Source organism: Eschrichtius robustus, chromosome 11 (genome assembly GCF_028021215.1).
Source record: "Eschrichtius robustus isolate mEscRob2 chromosome 11, mEscRob2.pri, whole genome shotgun sequence".
NCBI lineage: Eukaryota > Metazoa > Chordata > Mammalia > Artiodactyla > Eschrichtiidae > Eschrichtius > Eschrichtius robustus.
In genome coordinates, this window is record NC_090834.1 from 23,111,829 (window position 1) to 23,133,605 (window position 21,777).

Here is a 21,777-nt window from a genome sequence, read left to right on the forward strand (position 1 = left end):
TCAACTTTAGGATGGTGTGAAAGCAATACACGTTCAGCAGAAACTAAACTTCAGATTTTGAATTTTGATCTTTTCCCAGGCTAGCGATATGCAGTACAATCCTCCCGTGATGCTGGGCAGAGGGAGGAAGTCCCAGCTCCCGGTCAGCCATGTAATCACGAGGGGAAACAACCGATACATGTAAAACCATTCTGTTTTTCACTTTTAGTACAGCATTGAATAAATTACATGAGATATTCAACACTTTATTATAAAATAGGTTTTGTGTTAGATGATTCTGCCTAACTGTAGGCTAATGTAAGTGTTCTGAGCACATTTAAAGTAGGCGAGGCTAAGCTATGATGTCCAGCAGGTATTAAATGCACTTTCAACTTGCAATGGGTTTATCGGGACATAACCCCATCCTGAGTCCAGGAAGATCTATATATGTTTTTGCCATGAGCACTTCCAATTCAGAAACTTTTGGTACAACAGCAAATCTGAGGGTTTCTGGTTTTTTTCTTTAGTACTCAAAAAATGTCAGTGCAACAATTTTACCTCTGAAAATTTGTCAGCTACCATATAGCGAACTCGCCAAGATTTATCTTCTGCTGCTTGTCGAAGTGTAGGCATCACCAAAGCCTCAAGGTCATCCTCAGAAAGTAACTGAGCAATACTGACACAAGCTTCCACAGCTAGGAGGCGCACTGAATCCTAATGAACAAAATTCCTTTCCGTTAGTCAGATAATATTTACTGAGAGCCACGCGGCAGCGTGTGGTGTGTGGTAGTGCCGTGGGTATCATTTAATAAAAAAAAAACAACCACACTATATGCAGCTCGTGTCTTTATGTCTTGAAATAGCTGCTCCCTTTGCCTGGAATGGCAGGCATGTCGAAGTCATAAAGGCAGAAATGACTGTCCTCTGAGCGAACAGCAAAGTAATGACGTTATTTAGAGTGCAGGATTTTTATTAAGGAAAATGAAAATAAAATGTGAAGATTGAGAAAAGAAAACATTTTAATGATGTCTCTAAATCCTCACTATAAGAAGTTGAGGGATAAAAGTGAAAACAATGCTTGTACAAGTTGTTTACAACAGATCAGAACGGAGAAAGAGAATAGGGGATAAGGGTAAGGGAATGACTTAGGAAGCTCAGTTTTCAAAATACTCATTGTAGGATGGCAGTAATAGGAGTTTAGGCAAGAGATAATGACTTAGAAAAAAATACATAGGAAAACAAATTTTAAAAGTAATTAAAAAAAAAAAACATTCAGTTTAAGTGTTGATGATCAAGGACAGAATAACTTTGAGGTAGCCAAGCATAGAAAACCCAGCAGAAGAAATTAGGTATGGGATTAATGAACTCAGCTTCCCAAATGTAAACCACCAAGTATCAACGTAGTACCTATATGTCCTTTGCACAAGTAGAAGTATAGAATTAGACAAATCAATGAAAAATAGGGAATTGAGACTATAGATTTGGTAATCATAAATATATTAGTAGGAACTGAAAATACATAAACATCTGAGCACCCAGAAGAAACAAGATAAAAACTTTAAGAGTATGTGTGTGTATACATACATATATAAATATTTTATACATGCAACATTCCTATATGTGTATATCTAGGCATGTGCAAACACACAAGGGATAACAGCGACTCCAACTTTCCGAAACACTACACGTTTACAGATCAACAATAACTTACCCTACGCCAAAGATACTCACTACTCTATCTAAAGGAACAGGCTAAAAAAGGCAGAACTAGGTTCTTGGTAGTGGCTATACATCTATTTTCAGATTCCAAAAATTATGATGAATCAAGGGATTACCATCATCTATGGAAATATATACCCATCAATATTTGTTCAATTAATCAACTGTTTCTCTTCCAGAACTCCTGATTTTCTTCCCTATACCTGCTACTCCTCCCAGAATCTTCTCCATCTCAGCAGTGACACCAGTATCCACACAGTTGCTCAAGCCAAAAATCAAAGAGATCTTGATTCCTCTTCCCTTCATCCAATTCAATCATAGTTCTACTGACTACCTCCAAAACTATCTCCAGTTCCTCTCCATCTTCACTATACCACCATAGTTCACCACTGTCTCCTGCCTGGATTATTACAAAAGTCTCCTAACTTGTCTTGCTGTTTCTACTCTCAACCCCACCTTACAATTTAGTTTCCACCCAGAAGCCAGAATGATCTTTTAAAAATGTAGATTACATCAAATCACACCGCTGCTTAAAATCTCGGTGTATTCTCATTCCACCTAGAAAAGAAAATCCAAACCCTACACCCTGGTTTAAAGGTCCCCCACAATCTGGTCCCTGCTTATCTTCTCCAAACTCGTCTCTCATCAGAGTCCCTTTCGCCCACTATGTTCTAACCTCAGGGCCTTTACACTAAGTGTCCTCTCTTCCTGGAATTCTCTTTTCCTGGAGCTCTGACACCCTAGGAAAGGGCATAGCTGGCATTTTTCTTTCATGTCTCAGTTTATGCCACCTCTTCACAGTCCTTCTCTGACTAACCAGTCTAGAGGAATGCCCTACAATCACTCCCCACCACTGTGTCACCCAACTCTATTTTCTTCATAGTATTTATCTCCAATGTTTTGTTTGTTTATTATCTGTTTTCCTTCATTAAATTGTAAACTCCATGACAGCATGGTCCCTGTACACCCTGCTTAACACTGTAAACCAGCACTAGAACAGTGCCTGATATGTAGAAGGTGCTTGATAAATACTTTCTCAATGAATGACTAAGGCAGGAGCAGCAATTCTATCAGTAGTCAGAGTGAATATACACACATGTATTTTACAACTAAGCACAATATTTTTTTGAGCATCCACTGCTGCTAATACCACAACTAGACGTATCTCTTGATGACAAGTAACCTCCACCTACGAAGTGATCTTATTGCCCCCAAAATATCAAACCTAACTCTCCTTAAGCCTTTAGATCAGAGCTGGGGCAAGTGCTGGCCAAATCTGAAAAGCAGCAAGTGTCTGTAAATAAAATTTTACTGGAACAGCACCATGCCCATTAGTTAACATATTATAGTGTGCTACATACAACAGCAGAGCTTTGTAGTTACAACAGAGACTGTCTGGTCCACAAAGCCTAAAATATTTACTATCTGGCCCTTTCACAAATCTCCACTCTAGATTCAACTACCAATTTTGCAGGACAAAAGAAAATGGTAAATTATACCACTGGAAATGTAATCAACGAAATCTCAAATGAGGATTCTAAACCTGTACTGTCCAATGCGACCACCACTACCCACTCACTACCTACTTCTGAGTGCCTGAAATGTAACTAGTGCCACATGTTTAAATGATAGTTATTTTGGATATACTGGGTTAAATAAAATATATCATTAAAATCAATTTCACCTGTTTTTCACTTTTTAAAACGTGGCTACTACAAAACTTAAAAGTAACAGCAGCTTACATTGTATTTCTGTTGGATAGTGCTGTTTTAAACTATACTGTATGAGTAATAAAAATGCAAAGAGAGGTAAGGAGGTGGTTACCATTAAAGTCAAGATAAAGTGTTAGTCTTAAGGGGGTGGAGAGTGAGGAGTGGGAACTGGGGAGCGGGGCTGTGTTTGGGAGGGAGCCCATGCTGGGCTTCCGGGGTAGTGGCTGTCGAAGTTCTATCTCCTTTCATGGATGAAAGTTACAAGATGACATTAACTTGTAATGATTCATTAAGATGCATATTCACTTTGTGCTGTTTTCTATATATTATTTTAATAAATTTAAAAAATTCTTTCAAAAGATTTACCATCTTTAGATCTAGAAGCTGAAAATAAGACTCATGGGTATGTATCTGCTGCTCTTGATCCTGTACACATAAAGTGATTCTAGGGCAGGAACTAGGCAAAACCTGAAGGGCTCTTCTTCTGGAGTCCAGGAACTCTGGGGGCTGATCCTCCAAAGCACCATACAGAGAGGCAGTGCAGCTTAGCAGCGAAGGCCATGAACTCTGGAGCTAAACCGCCTAGACTCAAATCCCCACTCCAACACTGCTAACTATGCAACCCTGAGCAAGTCACTTCAATTTCCTGTGCCTGGTTCCAATTATGTGAAATGGGGTATCTACCTAATGGGGCCGTTGTGAGGACTGAATTACTTCCCATATGTAAACCACTTAAAACAGGCTGAGAAAGATTTATTTAGGTGCTTGCTAGTGTATGATTATTGCTATTTCTACACCAATGAGATCCAGATCCTTGGATTTATAACTGCTATCAAGTGAAGTCATCCTATACACTCACATAGAGGATGCAGAGGGTCAAACAGCTTTCCCAATACATGCTATGCTTGTTTATCTGAAAGCCAAAAATTCCAGGAAACATTACTCTCCCATGACAATCCAGCCTGCAGTGCCCAAAGGTATGTTACCCTTTAATGCGGCTTTGGTCTTCCTTTCTAATTATGGCTCCCATTTCCTCTTTGACACCCCCTTCCTTTTAACAGCTGCTAATGTAAAAGAAAATTGTGGTCTGGTTAAGAAAGAATTATAAGGACACTGAGATGGGTCATATGAAACTTTATCCAGGCCAGCATTAAATATTAATTCTGCAAAAAGGATCCTACCATGAGAACCAAAACACCCAAAGAAATTCTTAAAATTTTAAGAGGAGCATATCTGAGTACTTGAATTACTAAGAGTTAGCCTACCTGTTCATCGGAAGCTAGACTAGTGAACAGTGGAACAATTTCACTTTTCACACTGTCTAATTCCAAAACTTTTGCAAATTCACCCAATTTGGAGGCAGCAGCACGTCGTACCATTGGTGTGTCATCTGAGCACAAGGAACGGAAGTGCCTGCAGCAAATGAAATAATGAAGGTATTTCCTGTCAAATGCCATTAATTAAGCATCCCCCAACGCACACAGAAATTTCAGAGGTTTTCTCTTACAAACATCAGGGATTAGACTTCTACTCACAGAAGTAACAAAGGAAAACCCACGGGTATATTCAACTGGACAATAAAAAGTGGTGTCATCAATCCGACTACCCTGATACCAGTCACTCACTGGTAACAGGGTACTGTGTAACTTGTCAGCTGTGAACTCCCAATAACCCCAAATAACTAAAAAATACCATATCTTACTGTCTAATTTCTGCTTTGACAGCATTGGAAGCCCTGGGATAGCAAACGCTGAACAAACCACATGCAGATGTGCGAGAGGTGAACCAATCCCCACTCGCTAGGCGTTTCACCAGAGGGACAAAGTGAGCCTCCAGGGCCACAGGAGTGTGCTCCTGGGAGATCTGCCTCAGGGACTCCACAGCCTTGTCTCGAACCACAGTCTCTTCCACGGTCGCCAGACTTTCCAGAGGAGGCTGAATAGACCAAAACGGAAAACCAGAGAGAAAACTTACTGAATCAGGTTAGATACAGATTATCACCTTTTAAAGTGACTGAAGGGAGGTGGTACATGTAACCAGAATGTTAGCTACATCACACCAAATGGTTACTTTCAGTTCACATGGTGATAACATATGGTGTGTCCAACCTGAAGACACGACTTCTGTAGGACAGCCAAGATCTCACGTCCCAGATGGCAATTCCCAGATGGTGTCTACAAATGACACAGTGGAAGAGACTTGACACAATATTAATATTATTGTGAGCTGAATCACTAGATTTAAAAGGTATGTAGCAGGACTTCCCTGGGGGTCCAGCGGTTAAAACTCCATGCTTCTACTGCAAGGGGCATGGGTTTGATCCCTGGTCGGGGAACTAAGATCCCACAAGCCGCACGGTGCGGCCAAAATAAATAAATAAATAAAAGCTTTGTAGCCAAATTCAGACAGGATCATGTACACTTCCTCAAGAGTAAGTGCAAAAACATGACCAACGCTGGGCACCACAATTACATGAGGACATCTCATCAGGACACTGAGTCCACGGCCTTTGGATTATGATTCTACCATTCCTGGAGGTGGACGCTACCTGTGTCCACTGTCTCCACACCAACCTATAAAAGGCTGAGTACAAAATCCTTTTTTCAGAATACATCCAGAATCTTCCCATGAGCCACACACAGAGTGGGAGTTTCCAAAAGAACAATTAAGTGAAGAGGGCAGAGATGGTAGGAAACCTTGCCTGCAGCTTTAGAAATAGAAGAGACCAAAGGGGTTGGTCTGGGCTAGGATCAGTGAGTGAATATAACACAGCCCAGTAGAAAGTGACAGAGGGCGGGTTCTCTGAACCTCTGCCTTTCTGGGTTTACACTCAGTCCAGGCAAATGCGGCATATACCATGGGGTGCAAATGTTAAAGACAAAACCCACATGTAGAACTGACCAGGAGAGTGAAACACAATTATGAGTCAAAGGAGAGACGTGTGTCTATCCAATAATACATTTCAAAAATTATTTGATACTCAGAGGTAGAAAGTACTCAGCTTTTCTAAGAGGCATTTCAGAAGCCCTTTGAAAAGATACTGCTTTCTGACTTGTAAAGGCCTTTCATGATCTGTCCACTGCCATCTCTGACCTCCTCTCATGCAGTAGCACTGGATAATCTCTATCACTACTACAGGGTAAGGCAAGCTCCTGTCTCTTGATGTGAACTCTGCCTATCTCTCCATGCCCTTTTCCTATGCCCCCGGACCACCACTTCTTCCAACTCTAGCACCAACACTGTATACTCCTGCAGTCCAACCGGTTCCATGCTTCCAAGGCTCTTAAACTCTTTCTTTTAAAATGATAATTATTGTTATATTCTAGCACTGAGGATACAGAAGAAACAAGGCCACAATTTCCTTGCTCTAGTGGAGTTCACATTCTTTTTTTTTTTCTTTTTTTGGTCTTTTGATTTTATTTTTTTAAATTTATTTTATTCAATTATAGTTGATGTACAATGTTGTGTTAATATTGGCAAAGTGATTCAGTTATACATATACATACATTCTTTTCCATTATGGTTTATCACAGGATATTGAATATAGTTTACATTCTAATGGAGGAAGATAACAGCTAATCAAGAAAACAACTAGATGGTGTTGAATGTTCTGTAAAGAACTAGACTAAGGGGAATTCCCTGGCGGCCCAATGGTTAGGACTCCGCGCTTTCACTGCCAAGGGCCCGGGTTCAATCCCTGGTCGGGGAACTAAGATCCCACAAGCCAAGTGGTGTGGTCAAAAAAAAAAAAAAAAAAAAAGAATAGGATGATGTGATAAGGGGTGAGTGGGGAAGCAATTTCAGGTTGAGTGCAAAAGTCTTAAGGCAATAAGCTTGGTTTATTCAAAGAACAGAAAGAAGACCATTGTGAATGGAATGAGGTTATTATGAGGGAACACATGAGATAAGCTCATAGGGGCAAGTTTTGTAAACTAAGGTACAAGCTAAGGTAGAAATCTGGGATTTTCTAAGAGCCGTGGCAGGTAGTGAGTGATCCACCCACTGGGTGAAGAGTGAACTGTAGTGGTGACGCGGGAGGCATGAGTGGAAGGGAACTAGTTAGAAAGTCACTGCAGTAATCTAGAGGAAAGATCGTGTCGTCTAGAAAGCCTAGAGGAATGAAGAGCTAGGTGGTAGTAGGGATGGAGGAGAGTGAACTGATTTGGAATATATATAGAATCTATAGGAGTTACTAATGGATTAGATGTGGGAAATGAGGGAAAGCGAATTCAAGAATGTCTTCTAGGTTTTGGTTTGTGCAACTGGGTAGACGGTGATGCCATTTACTGCAATGGGGCAACTAATTAGGAGGCATATTTGGGGGAGAAAATTGAGTTGTTTTAGATGTTAAATTTGAAATGCCTGTTTGACATCCAAGTAGAAAAATCATAGGCAGATATATAGAGAAAGACAAACATAGATATTTATATCTATCTTTCTACATATATCTATATCTGGAGTTCCATGGAAAGGTAAGAGGTAAAGACAGAAGTCACAAGAGTCAGCAATATAATACAGACAATATTTAAGCCCTGAAGCATTCAGCCCTATCTTGTCTAACTGGCAAATTCCTAGTCATCCTTCAAAACCTAGTTCAGACATTCTCTCCCAACAGACCTTCCCTGATCACCCTGGGTTAATCCCTTTCCCTTCTCTATTACCTGAATGCCTTTTATGTGCTTCAGATTTTTCCATCTAACACACACAGTAATTATTTGTTGACACATAAGGACAGAGGCCTCATTCCATTCATAATGCTCTTCTTTAACATTAACATTGTAACTTCAGTGCCTGATATAATAGGTTCTCAATAAATGTCAACTAAATTAAACTGAATTCATCAAATTCGCAAAGTAAGTCAGAAGCAGAAGTTACAATTAAAGACAAAACTAATAAACATTCCCAAAGCCATAACATTGTTAGATGAGCATTAAGATTTCCACTGTAAGGGGGAAAAAGCCATGAACAAAAACCATCAAATCCTTTTTCTCCCAACCTCTAAAGTAACAAATAAATCTACAGAGGCAAAAAAGAGGACAAAGTTCTTTAATTCATAGCCAGAAAAAATAAGAAAGGGTTAATTGAGTCCAAAGGGCCTAGTTATTTATCCTCTCAATAGCTAACACTGTGACTATCCATAAAAAGATCTGCATAAAAAATGCTGCAGTGTGCCTATCACCAAACAAGGTATCATTTATACGGCAAAAGTTCTAGAAGGAGAGTAGGTAGAATATACTCACCAACAAACAGTGGGCAAAGTCAGGACCTCCCACCAGGCCAGTGAAATTTCCCAGCTGCTCAGCAAGAGTTAACAGTACCTCATCTTCATCATAAATTGTATCTGTAAAAGACAACAACCCAGTACTCATCAACAAGGATAGCTGGCCCAGAGCTGGACACTCACACAAAACTAGGAATAGACTCAACATGTAACTAGATAGTCTATCACAGTCCTAGCAGCCTTTTCCTCCTTCTCAATCAAGAGTCTTTGTGGATCTGTTTTACAGAATGAATTAGAAATCCATAACCCCATATCAATTACTTTCCTATTAGCTAAATAGTTAAGGTCTGAATATGTCTGGCCACAAAATTACAGTATATGCTGTCCTGTTTCTTCATGGGAAACAGCAGGCTCAGTTTAGTACTTACTAATACTGTGGGTAACAAATTCGAAAAAAATAGTCAAAGTTTTGAAAGCCACTGGAAAACAGAAATGCCCATGCCTTTCCTCAAAGAGTCACTTACCTGTAAGGAAAGGCAGCAGTTCAGTTCGTGTCCTTTCTACTCCAAGTGCTAGAGCAATTGTTGATAATTTCTTAATACTATTGAGACGGAGCTTTAAAAAAGTAGAAAGAAGAACGAAGTCAAGAAACAGTTGTGATTTAGACCAGAAGACAGTAGTTGCATGCTTCCCTGGTGGCGCAGTGGTTAAGAATCTGCCTGCTAATGCAGGGGACACGGGTTCGAGCCCTAGTCGGGGAAGGTCCCACATGCCGCGGAACAACTAAGCCCATGCGCCACAACTACTGAGCCTGCACTCTAGAGCCCTTGAACCACAACTAGTGAAGCCCACGTGCCTAGAGCCCGTGCTCCGCAACAAGAGAAGCCCGCAACGAAGCCCGTGGGCAGCAATGAAGACCCAACGCAGCCAAAAATAAATAAAATAAATTTTTTAAAAATATGAATCATTAAAAAAAAATTTAATTAAAAAAAGACAGCAGTTGCAAACAGGTGAGATAATAACATACAGGTAAGAATGAAGAAAACCTTTAATTTAGATTTTATTCTATGAGGAACCTCGAGAACAGTGGAACACGCCTTCATTAGCTAAAGGAAGATTTCTTAGGAGAAACACGTTGACGGGCCCATTAAAGAAATGAAAGAAAATACAGTATTCAGAAAAGTAAGACAATTTTAAAAAGAGAGAACTTTGGCAGCGGTGAAACAGGTGAAACGGTCGAGTACAACCCCTTGCCTTTTCAAAGAAAAGTTCCATCAGAGCTGATACACCGCCTCCTCTAGGTTAGTTAGCCATCCAACCTAATTTCTACCCCACAAGCCCAGCGGAAGGCAGTCATTCACCTGCACTTCACTGGGCGCCTAGGCATCCTTGCAGCCCGCTCCAGCCCCTCGCGGTCCCGCTCCGCCCTCCTCCCGCTCGCTCAGCTACAGGGACCGCCGGCCCAAGGCTGGACGCGGCGTTCCCACCGCCCCGCCCGGAAGGAGGGCCCAGGAGGGAAGCCGGTTCCCCAACAACCGCCCCGGACCCGGTGCGACGCCGGGCCGAAGCCTCAGCGGGCCGGGACAAAGGGTGCTGGAGAGGTTCCCGGCCCGTCGGGTCGAGCCACCAGAATCCCTCACGGATCTCTCCCCTCCTCCCTGTCAAGTTTCTGCTCCGAGTCCCAGCTTTCAATCCCCGGGCCTCCCCTGCCCCGGGGCGGGCCTTCCCCCTTCCTTACCACGCGCCCGGTCGAGCCCGCCTCCGCTCCCCGGCCCGACTCCAGTACCTGCACGTCCTCATTGCGGAGCTCGTCGATTAAGACCGCGATCGGATAGAGCGAATCGTCTCCATCTCCGCCCGCTGCCCCCTGGCCGGTGCCAGGCCCCACCACGCCCGCCATGTTTTTTCTCCTCCGCTTGGTCGCCGCCGCCCGCTTGCGCCCAGGCCCCGCCCCGCGCCCAGGCCCCGCCCCGCGCCCGGAGAGGCGGGGCTAAGACCCATGCTCAGCTGGTGCTGAGGTTGAGGAAGCAAGTGCCTGGCCGGCCGGTGGAGGCCCCATCCCGGACCCCGTTGCCGAAGCTGCAGGTCTAAACTCCAAAAGACAGGTGGGCTGAGAAAGCGAAAGGAGCCCGCGTGTCCTTTCCCCAGGCAAAAGAAACAGGGGCAGGGATTCATCCTGCTCATGATGATCTGAAGGCGTCGGGGACTTACCTGAGTGAACCATGCTGTGCCCTCTTAGGACTCAGGCGGACCAAAGAGGATGCCCAAGGACAGGAGGAAAAAAGATTTAGCGCCTCTCCTGACTTCATCCTGGCCCTGAGCCATTAGGGTTTCCAGTCCTAATTTCCCCGCTATCCTCAAGCTTCCACAAAACCCCTCCACCTCTTCCTCCGGCCTGTGCGCCAGAATTGTATCTGGCTCCTGCTCCGTAAGACAAATAACGCGGGCGGTGAGAGAAAATGAACAGTGCTATCCAAACTCCCCAGTCAATATTTTTTCCGCTTTCTCCATGCAAGCTGTTAAAAACATGTTGCTCTCTTGTTTTTGTGTTTCTTTTCAGTTTGGTACTGGAATGGTGCCTTCTGTTGTATTTTCTTCCTCCCATTTTTTAGGTCTTTAGCATGCTAGAAGTACAACAATCAAGCAAAACTAGGGCAAGCTTTAATCCTTCCAAATTGGGTGGCGTGGCTACTTTGCTTGTACAAGAAAGGCTAAACTGACCTCTCTAGAACTCCAAGAGTCCTCAAAGGCAGCAGTGGCAGGAGGTGAGGGTATGGGAGTGCTTTCTTACAAAATTGAGTGGGAAGTTTCCATTTACCCTTGTTAGGGCAGCACGGAATAACTAGAATGTCCCTCTTTGTTTGTTTGTTTTGAACTATAATTTAAGCAGCTTAGATTGATAGCTACCTATGGTGATCGCAAGCTCTGAAATGGTAATTCTATGTGTTTGATTAATTAAAAAAAAGTAAAATTATTAATAAATCCAATTTAGGAGACTTTTTTAAAAAACATGGAGTTCTTGGAAGTAAACACAGTAGATATGGCTTTTGATCGTAGTGAAAGTTTGGGAACCAATGGATCTGAACAGTAATTCTCAATTTAGGTTTGTGCATGTGTTCTCTAGGGTTTTAATTTTGTCTTCTTTTTTTTTTTTAAATATTTATTTATTTGGCTGCATCTGGTCTTAGTTGTGGCATGCGGGATCTTCCTTGCAGCATGCGGGAACTTTCTTTGAGGCGCCTGGGCTTCTCTCTAGTTGTTGTGCATGGGCTCAGTAGTTGCAGCACGCGGGCTTACTGGTTGCACAGCATGTGGGATCTTAGTTCCCTGACCAGGGATCAAACCCACGTCCCCTGCATTGGAAGGCGGATTCTTAACCACTGGACCACCAGGGAAGTCCCTAATTTTGTTTTCATTTTGATAATTATTTTTTAGATTTGCATGAGCATACTCTGGATTATTTGGATGACTACTTTTAACCTGGTATTGCCACGTGATCTCAATACCTACATTTGCATGTGTGTTCATTGCTGCTTTTATTGTTCTGGGATCATGAGAAAAGAACAGAGGTGGATTTAAAATGAAAATGGTGTTTTCAAGCACAAAATGAAAGCCAAATCACATCATAGGACTGCACTGTCACAGTAGTTCTAACAGAAAAGTGGTGAGAAAATTGAGATAATATAGGTCACTTGGTGGCATAAGCATGTTGAACTCAAAAGAAGCTGAGCTTTCGCAGGCAATAACATAGTCACAATACAAGGGATAATTAGTCTCAGCAAAATACATAATTTGCCATGTTAAATTACTATAATATTAATATGAGTAGTATTAGTTTTGTGGTTTCATTTGTATTTAACTTGTAAATCTATTTTGGTTTTTTTAGTTGTATAAGGACTATAAATAAAAGAACATTTTATTCCTACTTTATATTTGTAAATTTAAGTAACATGATAATAAAAATAATTTAAGTAAACTTAGGGTTTTCAAGATTTTTTTCCTTAGAAATGGATCCAAATACTACTCGTTTGAGAAGCAGAAAGTTAATAGATTTTTTGATTTAGTACTTTACCAGTTAGGAGATCAGAGGGGGCTCCTATTGGCATAGGGAGGAGAAATCTGTTCCCTTATAGTTTATGTGAAAAGGCTTCAGAAATGATAAAGGAAGCAAGCGCAGAAAGAAGCACATTAAGTCAGTTCCACACATATCATCTCTAGATATTAGCTCAGGCTTAGACGAGCTTCGGTATGCTAAACAAAAACTAGCACACTGATGGATGCTAAACTATTTTGTTTAAAACTCAAATATGCTTTGCTTACCCAAGCACAATGAATTGGACACCTATGAAATAACACAAGCTGAGAAAATAGGCCCCAGAAAATTGCCCGGTTTGAGAGTCATCAATTCTGGACTTCAGTTCCCACCTCTGTCTCTGACTTATCGTGACTTACCTCTCCCTATGCCTCAGTCCCACCTCCCACCCCCTCACCCCCAATAAAATGGAGCTAACCACCTCTGATTCCCTCTCTAGTTACTGCGATGATGTGGGATGAAACAGGTAGTAAACGCGGAGATGCTAGTAAATCCTTCAATAAAGTGATTAAAACAAACAGACTGCAGCAGAAAGAGGCTATTTCAAACACTGGGCTGAATGGAAACTGGCACTAAATCTAAGACTGTCTTTTGGGGAATGTAGTCCACTGACTATCTGAATCACCTAAAATGCTTGTTAAAAATGCAGATTCCTGGCCTCCACCCCGGATCTACTGAATCAGAATCCCTGAGAATGGGGCACATTTTGCCGTGCACCCCTGGTGATTTTAATGTTCATTGATGTGTGAAAGTCATTGATTTTAAAAATTCATCTGGAAAAATAATTTCCATGTCAACAAAGAAGCATCTGCTCATGGAGAGTCTGAAAAGTCTGCTCAGGTAGCCTTTGGAGGCCTCCTCTGTCCAAAAAAAGCAAATGACAGCTACAGCTGCTTATCACTAAACAATTCTGTCCCTTTTGGTTGTGGTTTTTGCCAGATTATAATGATCCCTCTTTCGCGTGATTCCTGGAAGCTAGCAAAGCACTGCGAATACAGTCCTGTGGCACTGAGCTGTTTCTATATCCTCCTCTCCCCTCTGTTGCTCCCTCTGGTTCTCCTTTCCATGCCCCACACACACCACAAGAAACTAGTGACCAGGGAGCACCAGAGGCAGCCGCTGAGATTAGGCTGAGGATTTAAGGCAACCCTTGGGAAACAACGTGACATGCTCAGCACAAAAGCACTGAGTTCTGACACCCACATACAGTTCACTCATCAAATGAATCAAAGGAAGACAAGGTTAGACTTGCCAGGTTCCTGTCAGATGAAGCATGGAGAATACAGAGAAGCACAGGCAGATGGGATCAACAGCTCTCAGTGTCACAGCAGAAAAGGGTCAGTCCTGAGGAAGCTTGGATGACATTGGCGTATCCTCCTGCCTCTTGCCTCACGTTTATTAAGGTTGCCTCTTCCTCACAGAGCTTTGCAAATAAGCACTCATTCAAGAGCTGATCTGATCCACAGAGTCATGCTACTGGGAGAAGGCTGAGCGCAGGAGAGAGAACTATGTGTAGGTGGTTCTCTCAGGGCAGACCCAGAAGTGTCATCCTATTGAGAAGGCCATCAAGGAAGTGGTGGGTGGCCCAGTTCATGCACAGAAAACCTGAGGCACATACAGGCATTTTCCAACTCTCTTCATTTAGCAAGATGACCCTGGGAAACTGATTCCCAGGTCTGTACTTAATTCACTGCAGAGTAGTCATTATCACCGTAGCATTAATGATATTTCCAATTTATATTTATACGAAGAATGTCTTCATTCTGTGGGACTCAAATATTTTCCCCTCAACTTTACCTCAATATTTTCTCCTTTTTTCTCTTTTCCACTTTGTGGCAAAATTTTAATCCCAATATTATGGCTGGGAATACTTGACAAAGAGAAAGAGACTTTACCTGGACCCACACAGTGCCTCAGAAGAAGCTATAGAACTCATAATCAGGGATTCTCACTGTCCCTTGCTTTATCCCCTCCGTCCGTGCCACAGCTTATCACCGTAGGTAAAATTGGATTTCCAGAGCAAAACTTTGTTTGAATTCTTGGGAAGAACAAATCAAAGAAATGAGACAGTTCTGATTCAGGGCAGTCTATACAGTGGTTACGAGAGTATACAGTGGAATCAGGAAGACCTAGATTGACATCCCAGCTCTACCAATTACTAATGTGTGACTTTGGGCAAATAACTTATCCTCTCTGAATCTTGGTTTCTTCATCTGTAGAGTGGGGCTGTAAAGCTTACCGCATGTGGTTAAGATTAAATAATTCACATAGAGTGCTTAGATTAGTACCTGACAAGAGTAAGCCCTCAGATATTAGCCATTAATAGTTATCATCTACTGAGGAAACAGAAGCAGGAAAGAAAACATTCCAATCAACTGAGCTTTAGCAACAAAGAGGACCAATGTGGAAGGATGATGAAATCTACATGATTTAGAGTCAGAAGACCTGACTCAAGGCCTTCCAGAAGGCTTTCTCATTGGTAAGATAGGGACAAATCTTACCTTACTTCTCTCTTGGGGTTGTTGTGAGGAATAAGATCCATACTGTAAAGTACCTTGTAAATGGTAGGAACGACACAACTGTTAGCAGTTATGTTTTTGATTTCCAGGGGCTCACTGAATCACTGAATCTGGTGCCCACACCAAACATATAAAGAGAACACCTGGAGACCTAAGTTCAAGGTCTGTCGGCCCCCAATTCCCGAAGAACAGCAGTCAGAATTAGTACTTCCCCTGACCACAAGGGTAGATTTAAGATACAACAAATCTGGGGATCAAGCAGACATGGTGACCTTTCTCAAAAGTCTTAGGCCCCTGAGTCCTATTATGGGCCCTAACATTCTTAGGACAGACCCCTGGTTATCTTGCCAGATGCTATACACAGCCCAAAAAAAACCTTTGTTACAGTGTTAAGTGAATAAGCAAGGTACACAGTGTTATTGAAATTGTGGTACACAGTGTAATTTAACTGAAAATGTTCAGAATTAATAGATTACTCCTAAATAGTTAATATCAAAATATCTTAAGATTTAAAAAAAAAAAAGCTAGTGCCAGAGCAATGTATATAGTATCTTACTATTTGTATAGAATAGAATGCACATACATGTGCTTGTATAAGCATTAAAAAAAAATCTCTAGAAGAACACACATGACTAACCACATTGGTTGATTATGGGTATCTGGGAAACAGAAATGGGAGATTTTTCAATTTTTCCATTTATCCTTTTGTTTGTTTGGTTTTTACTATTTACTAAACTCCAGATTTTACTCAAATTTCATCCATTTTTCCACTAATGTCTTTTTTTCTGTTTCAGGACCCAATCTGGAATATCACATTGCATTTAAGCTTCTTGAATACTGAACCATAAAAATTATTACATATTCAAACGAACACACCTTCTGGCTCTTGGTTACCACACTGTAGACTGCACTCTGCCTCCCACTGGTTGGTTTCCCCAGTGACATCCATACATGTGTATTAATAGTCTCCTCCTGCCAGCTATTCCCTATCTAGCCCTGCTATGTCCACGGGGTAGAGTCCAGATTCCCTTCTCCCTTATTTTTGTAAGCCCTCATCACCATGTATTGTACTACACCCAGCCAACGTAAGTAGCTTCCAGCGTCAGGGCATACTGTCCCCAGACCCCAATTAGGCAGAGGTTTGATTTAGCAAAAGCAGGGATTACTTAAAATATTCCAGGTCCCCTAAAAGCTTTTCCCTGTGGTGTCCCCTGAAGATGGTATTCTTTCCCATTTAAAAAAAATATATTTATTTATTTATTTGGCTGCGTCGGGTCTTAGTTGCGGGAGGCGGGATCTTTGCTGCGGCACACGGGCTTCTCTCTAGTTGTGGCGCACAGGCTCTATAGCGTGCAGGCTCAGTAGCAGTGGCGCACAGCCTTAGTTGCCCTGCAGCATGTGGGATCTTAGCTCCTTGACCAGGGATCGAACCTGCGTCCCCTGTACTGGAAGGCAGATTCTTAACCACTGGACCACCAGGGAAGCCCCCCCCCTTTTTTTTTTTCTCTGATCTGCCCAACAGAACTGTTAGGAAAAAGGTCACAGGAGTAAGAAAGAAGCAGTGCCAAGACCCCTGGACACACGATTCACATCTCAGCAGAGATTCAGCTGGGACTGTAGTCAGAAACCAGAATTTCCACTGACTTCTAGGATTTCAGGAAATCAGCTCCCTTTCTAATCTAGCTGTGTGAAATTAAAATTAGCTGAGGGCTCACAGTGTTCTAGAAAATCCCCTACAGATGAGAGTGGGCATATTCAGGGTGGTATGGCAATAGACATACAGCACAGAAACAGACTCAGACTTCAGAAACAAACATATGGTTACCAAAGTGGAAAGGTGGGGGGAGGGATAAATTAGGAATTTGGGATTAAAAGATACACACTACTCTATATAAAAGAGATAATCGACAAGGACCTACTGTATAGCACAGGGAACTCTACTCAATACTCTGTAATAACCTCTATTGGAAAAGAATCTGAAAAAGAATGGATGTATGTGTATGTATAACTGATTCACTTTGCTGTACACCTGAAACTAACACAGCATTGTAAGTCAACTATACGACAATATAAAATAAAAATTATTTTAAAAAAAAGAAAGAAAAGCAAAGCCCCTACAAAGACTGAACACTCTGTCTTACTAGGACAAGCTCTGGGCTCTGATTATGGAAGGCAGAATAAGAAGGTGGTTGAAAAAGTGACATGAATAAGACTAGACCCTGTTCTTATCTCTGCCCATCTAGCCATTCCAGACACCTGAGCACAATACCCAAACGAGAGGTCATGAAATAAGGAGGGTACGATCATGGTTACGAGAGAGGGTCTGGAGCCAGACAGACTGTTTGGGTTTGAATCCCAGGTCTGCAAGTTTCTACCCAGGTGATCTTGGGCAAACCATTTAATATCTCTGGGTATCAGTTTCCCCATCTTTAAAAAGAGGATAATAGTTACCGAGCTCACAAGGTTGTTGTGAGGATTATGTGAGAAAAAGAAGCAACTTGAAACCTTCTTGACATATAGTAAATGCTTAATAAGTGTTAGCTATTACTCGTATTATTTCTGCACAGAGCAAATCTGATGATCTAGAGGGTAAAAAAAACATAAAAGGAAAACAAGAAACCCCCCAAATGACAAAACCCCCAAACCTCAATCTATTCCCCAGATAGTTCTAAGATTGAGTTCAGAAATGGGATAAAGAAGGGAAATCTTCCTTCTTTATCAAAGAGGTGAACTTGTCTGTCCCTAAAGGCCTAAATCTGCCTAAGTGGATACCCTATACTTTTAAATTCAAATTCTACTTCCTTCTGCAAATGTTTGCTTTTCACCCCACGACCTACACATAAGGAGAAATCAAAGGTATTCTCAGACCGTTTACTTTATAGGGGCTCAGCCCCTTCTACCTTAAGTTGAGCTACTGTGCTGTAGATAATGTGTTGGCATCTGATGGAGGGGAGAACCCTGAACATTCATATAGCCTTTGAGTTGCCTTTGATATCAGTAAGTTAGCAGAGGAAAAGTTAAGACTGCTTTGCTCATGTCTGGAAACTTGAAAATGAGTCAATGGCTGGTAATTACCCCTAAAAGTAGCTGCTTCCCCCTCTCAACCAAACACATATCCTTTACTACCTATGAATACCATCAAGGTCATGTCAACAGAGGTAAAATTAACTGGGAAGAATTGACCTGTGGATCATTTACCAACCAGGGAATCACTGTTAGCAGTGATGATCCAGCTGTCACAAATTATGGTCACGGTTTTCTCCAGGAAAATTTTGTAATTATAGAAATATAGGAGCGTAATTCTAAAGTATACAGATTCTAAAGAAATGCAACTCAGATATTTCAGTTTACACTGGAATTTTGACACCAAGGATACAGCAAATAGTGGAACTAATTAGATTCCTGGAGGAAGAGGAGAGCTGAAATTTTTAGTGAGAACAGGCTGCCCTCTGCTGGACACTAGGGCACTGCAGACAAGGCTGCCTCGAGTTTTCAGAAACTGTGATACTTGGGAGTAAAACAAAAACAAAACCCAAAACGCATGGCAACAAATTTAAACTCTGAGTTCTATTTTTTAGAATATCACAGACTCTGGGAACACAATTATAGAAAAAAGCCCAAGGAAAGGGGAAGGGGCTGAGTTTTTTTTTTTAAATTCACAAGATTCTTTTATAAATGTAGCACTGTAAAGCCAGCCTCCTTTTCTACAGAACTCCACAAATATTTCACGGGCAAGAAAAAATGGGAACATATTATAGGAAATACCAAGGAGGCTTAGAGACATATTGTTAATAGGGAGACAAGGAGCAAGACCAATTCCTGAATGATACATGGTGTTTTCTTGCTGGTTGAGTGAACACGGATCAGGTCATTTCTCTCAAAATGAGATTAACCTTTGCTCTCAAGTCTGCGGGGGGGAGGGGCGGGTAGCAGCAGCTCCAGAGAAGCTCCGAAGACCAGTGGCAGAATAACAAAGGGGAAGTCTTCACTGTACTTGTCGCAAACAAACAGATAAGTATATAAGATCGACAAAGCAGCCTCCCTCAGTGTGCCCTGAGCAGGAGGGCTTAATACCCACACACATCTTTTTTTTCATTCTCTTATTCAAGACAGCCACAGGTCCTTACCTGAGGAGGCCAAGAGGGTTTGAAAAATGCCAGGCAGTCTTCCTGAAGGCTGGATCTGCCAGCTCAAACTCTCTCCTCCCATATAATAAATAAATTAAATGGCACTTGAATGGGTCTGAAATTGCCAAAATTAGTCATTCCTTTTTCCCAGATTGTTATCATTCAAATGTACTGAGATGAGAGGATCAATGAGAAGGGAACAAGAGTAAATTATTAACATCCATTAGTGTGCTTCAGTACCACATTAGTTAATTGTTTCCCAGAAAGCCGGGCCCAGAGAGAATGAGAGATGGGACAGGTAAGGTTTGATAGGGCAGAAAAAGCAGAGAAAAGGGTCTGCGGAGGGGAAGAGGCCTGGGTTAGCAGGGGTTGTAATTGGAAAGAAACACCAAACATTTTGCGGACTTAATTATCTTTGATCTTTCGTGTGATTGTTTGCTTTCCAGTCTCTAATATCAATAGCAGTGGGTAATTAGAAAAATCACCTAAGGAGTTTTTTTTTTAAAAAAAATAATGATGACTAGGCCCATCTTGGGCCACTAACTCAGAATTCCCTGGGAGGAAGGGGGTGGGTCCAAGCAGACAGTGGCAATTTTTAAAGGGTCCCCAGGTGATTCTTTCGTGGAGCTCCAGTTGAGAATCACTGCTCTGTGGGTCACATCTTCTCCAGCATTGAGTATAATGCTGCTGAAGCAGCCTAGCAAACAGACCAGAAACCATACCCTTCTCATTTGGCAACTTGGAATTAGAGGGTTAAAACGGCAAATTACAGGCCAATGGCACCAATTGCCGAATACTGATTCTGCAGGCAAATAAAAGTCAAAGATAATCCTCCTAAGGCAGTAAATGGCTGGAATCCATGGTTGTGGTCTGCAAGAAACCCTTGTCAGAAGAAGTTACTTTTATCTCACACAATCTTTTGGCTGATAGGACCATCAAGAGTCACCCGATTTAACACTCTTATCTCTAGGCATGTCAAGGCAGAACATGCAGCCCAGAAACTAGAAGCAAAAACAAACCAAAAACCCCTGCTACCTTTAAGTATTTTATAAAGATACCTTAAGATTTCTTTAAATATTTTAAAGAAATGCTCATACTTAGGTATGCTATTTAACCCAATTGTTTTAATCACGAGCTGTTTATTCTAAGGAGCTACAATAGGAGTTCCCAGTCTGCCTGTCGTCTCACTACAATTCTGTATTCTCACATCCCTTATCTGAATGTCTCTCATTTCATTTATCAAATCTGTTGGTTATAATTTGTTTCAATGCCAGGTCTGTGGTGAACTCCAGGGCTGAAGAGAGCCAAAACAGCTTTCAGCTGCAAAAAACCACTTACTACTTGATATTATTGAATTTGAACGTATCACTACGAAGTCATCTTGCAGTTAGACTTCCTTTTCCTAGGAGGGCATGTATCTGGTAGGAACCGAGCATCTCCTCACACCTGGACGAGAGGTTTTCTGCTCCAAATTCATTCAGAAGGTGTTGTGGGCTGTCTGACCCTCCAAAACCAAGTAATGATAAAAATATTCAATAAAGGAAATTCAATCTCTCTTTTTCGAAGGTATTCTGAGGAATCCTCCTTTGTGTGAAAGCATGTATCCTTCAGAATTCCTAAAATATACATAGCATTTAGCCTCATTCACATCTTCCAAATTGCCCTTTGAGTTACTATAGGGCTCATGACTTGCTCTATTTTCTGTGGCCTAAAATCGACCAAGTTGAAAGCAACAGCTGTATTTTTGTTGCAGGTGTCTTGAAGTGTGACATGGTCTTTGCCCCCAGACGTGCCAACAATATTCTTGAGAGACAGGTTTGCAAGGGTTGCATGTTAAGGTTCTACGTCATTAGTAAAGACACTAGGTACTCAAGAGGGTTCAGGAAGTAATCACAGGGGTCTGAAGTCTAGAAAGACTTCATAAAAGAGAGGGAGACTCAAGCTGGCCCTAAAAGTAAGAGAAATAAACAGGGAGAAGGATGACCTTCTAGGCGGGGAAAAGAAATTCATTAGGGCTGTAGACTTCTCCCTTCTGGAATTATATTAATAAAATATCCTTCTCTAAAACAACTTGGAAGAAATAATCAAACCAAGTTTCCCGGGCATTTTGGGTCCTATGGAAAGAAAACTGGTAACCAGTGGTACTAAACCAGATGGTTACTAGAAGTTGTTGGCTATAAGGTGCAAGATACAGGAATGATGTTAGAAATTCATTCACAAAAAAAGTTTTATTGCTCCTGACAACCCCTGACAAAGTGGAAAATTACCTAAATGTTAGCTATTACTAGATCACATTTCTATGAATATTAAGACTCTCAAAGCCCAGAGATTCTTAATCCAAAAGCGTAACATGGACCCAGAAACTCTCTTTTAGGCACAATGTTGACACACTGAGTAGTTCCCACTG

General features: G+C 41.7%; 1 protein-coding gene across 6 annotated transcripts in view; it reads right to left on the minus strand.

Annotated features, from left to right (window-relative positions):
- PPP2R1B (protein phosphatase 2 scaffold subunit Abeta) overlaps positions 1–10,550 on the minus strand; it is a 35,726-nt gene extending 25,176 nt beyond the window's left edge. For 2 of the 6 annotated variants that reach the window (XM_068556591.1, XM_068556587.1), the window contains exons 1-6: positions 10,418–10,550; positions 9,156–9,246; positions 8,651–8,751; positions 5,113–5,345; positions 4,676–4,823; positions 538–693 (exon numbers count right to left, since the gene is read on the minus strand). In XM_068556591.1, coding sequence (XP_068412692.1) covers positions 538–693; positions 4,676–4,823; positions 5,113–5,345; positions 8,651–8,751; positions 9,156–9,246; positions 10,418–10,531 — 843 coding nt within the window. In that variant the 5' untranslated portion in view covers positions 10,532–10,550. Of the gene's footprint in view, positions 1–537; positions 694–4,675; positions 4,824–5,112; positions 5,346–8,650; positions 8,752–9,155; positions 9,247–10,369 lie in introns of those variants that run through there. The other 4 variants (XM_068556586.1, XM_068556589.1, XM_068556588.1 and 1 more) reach the window with 4 other exon arrangements.
- Between the last annotated feature and the right edge of the window lie 11,227 nt (positions 10,551–21,777).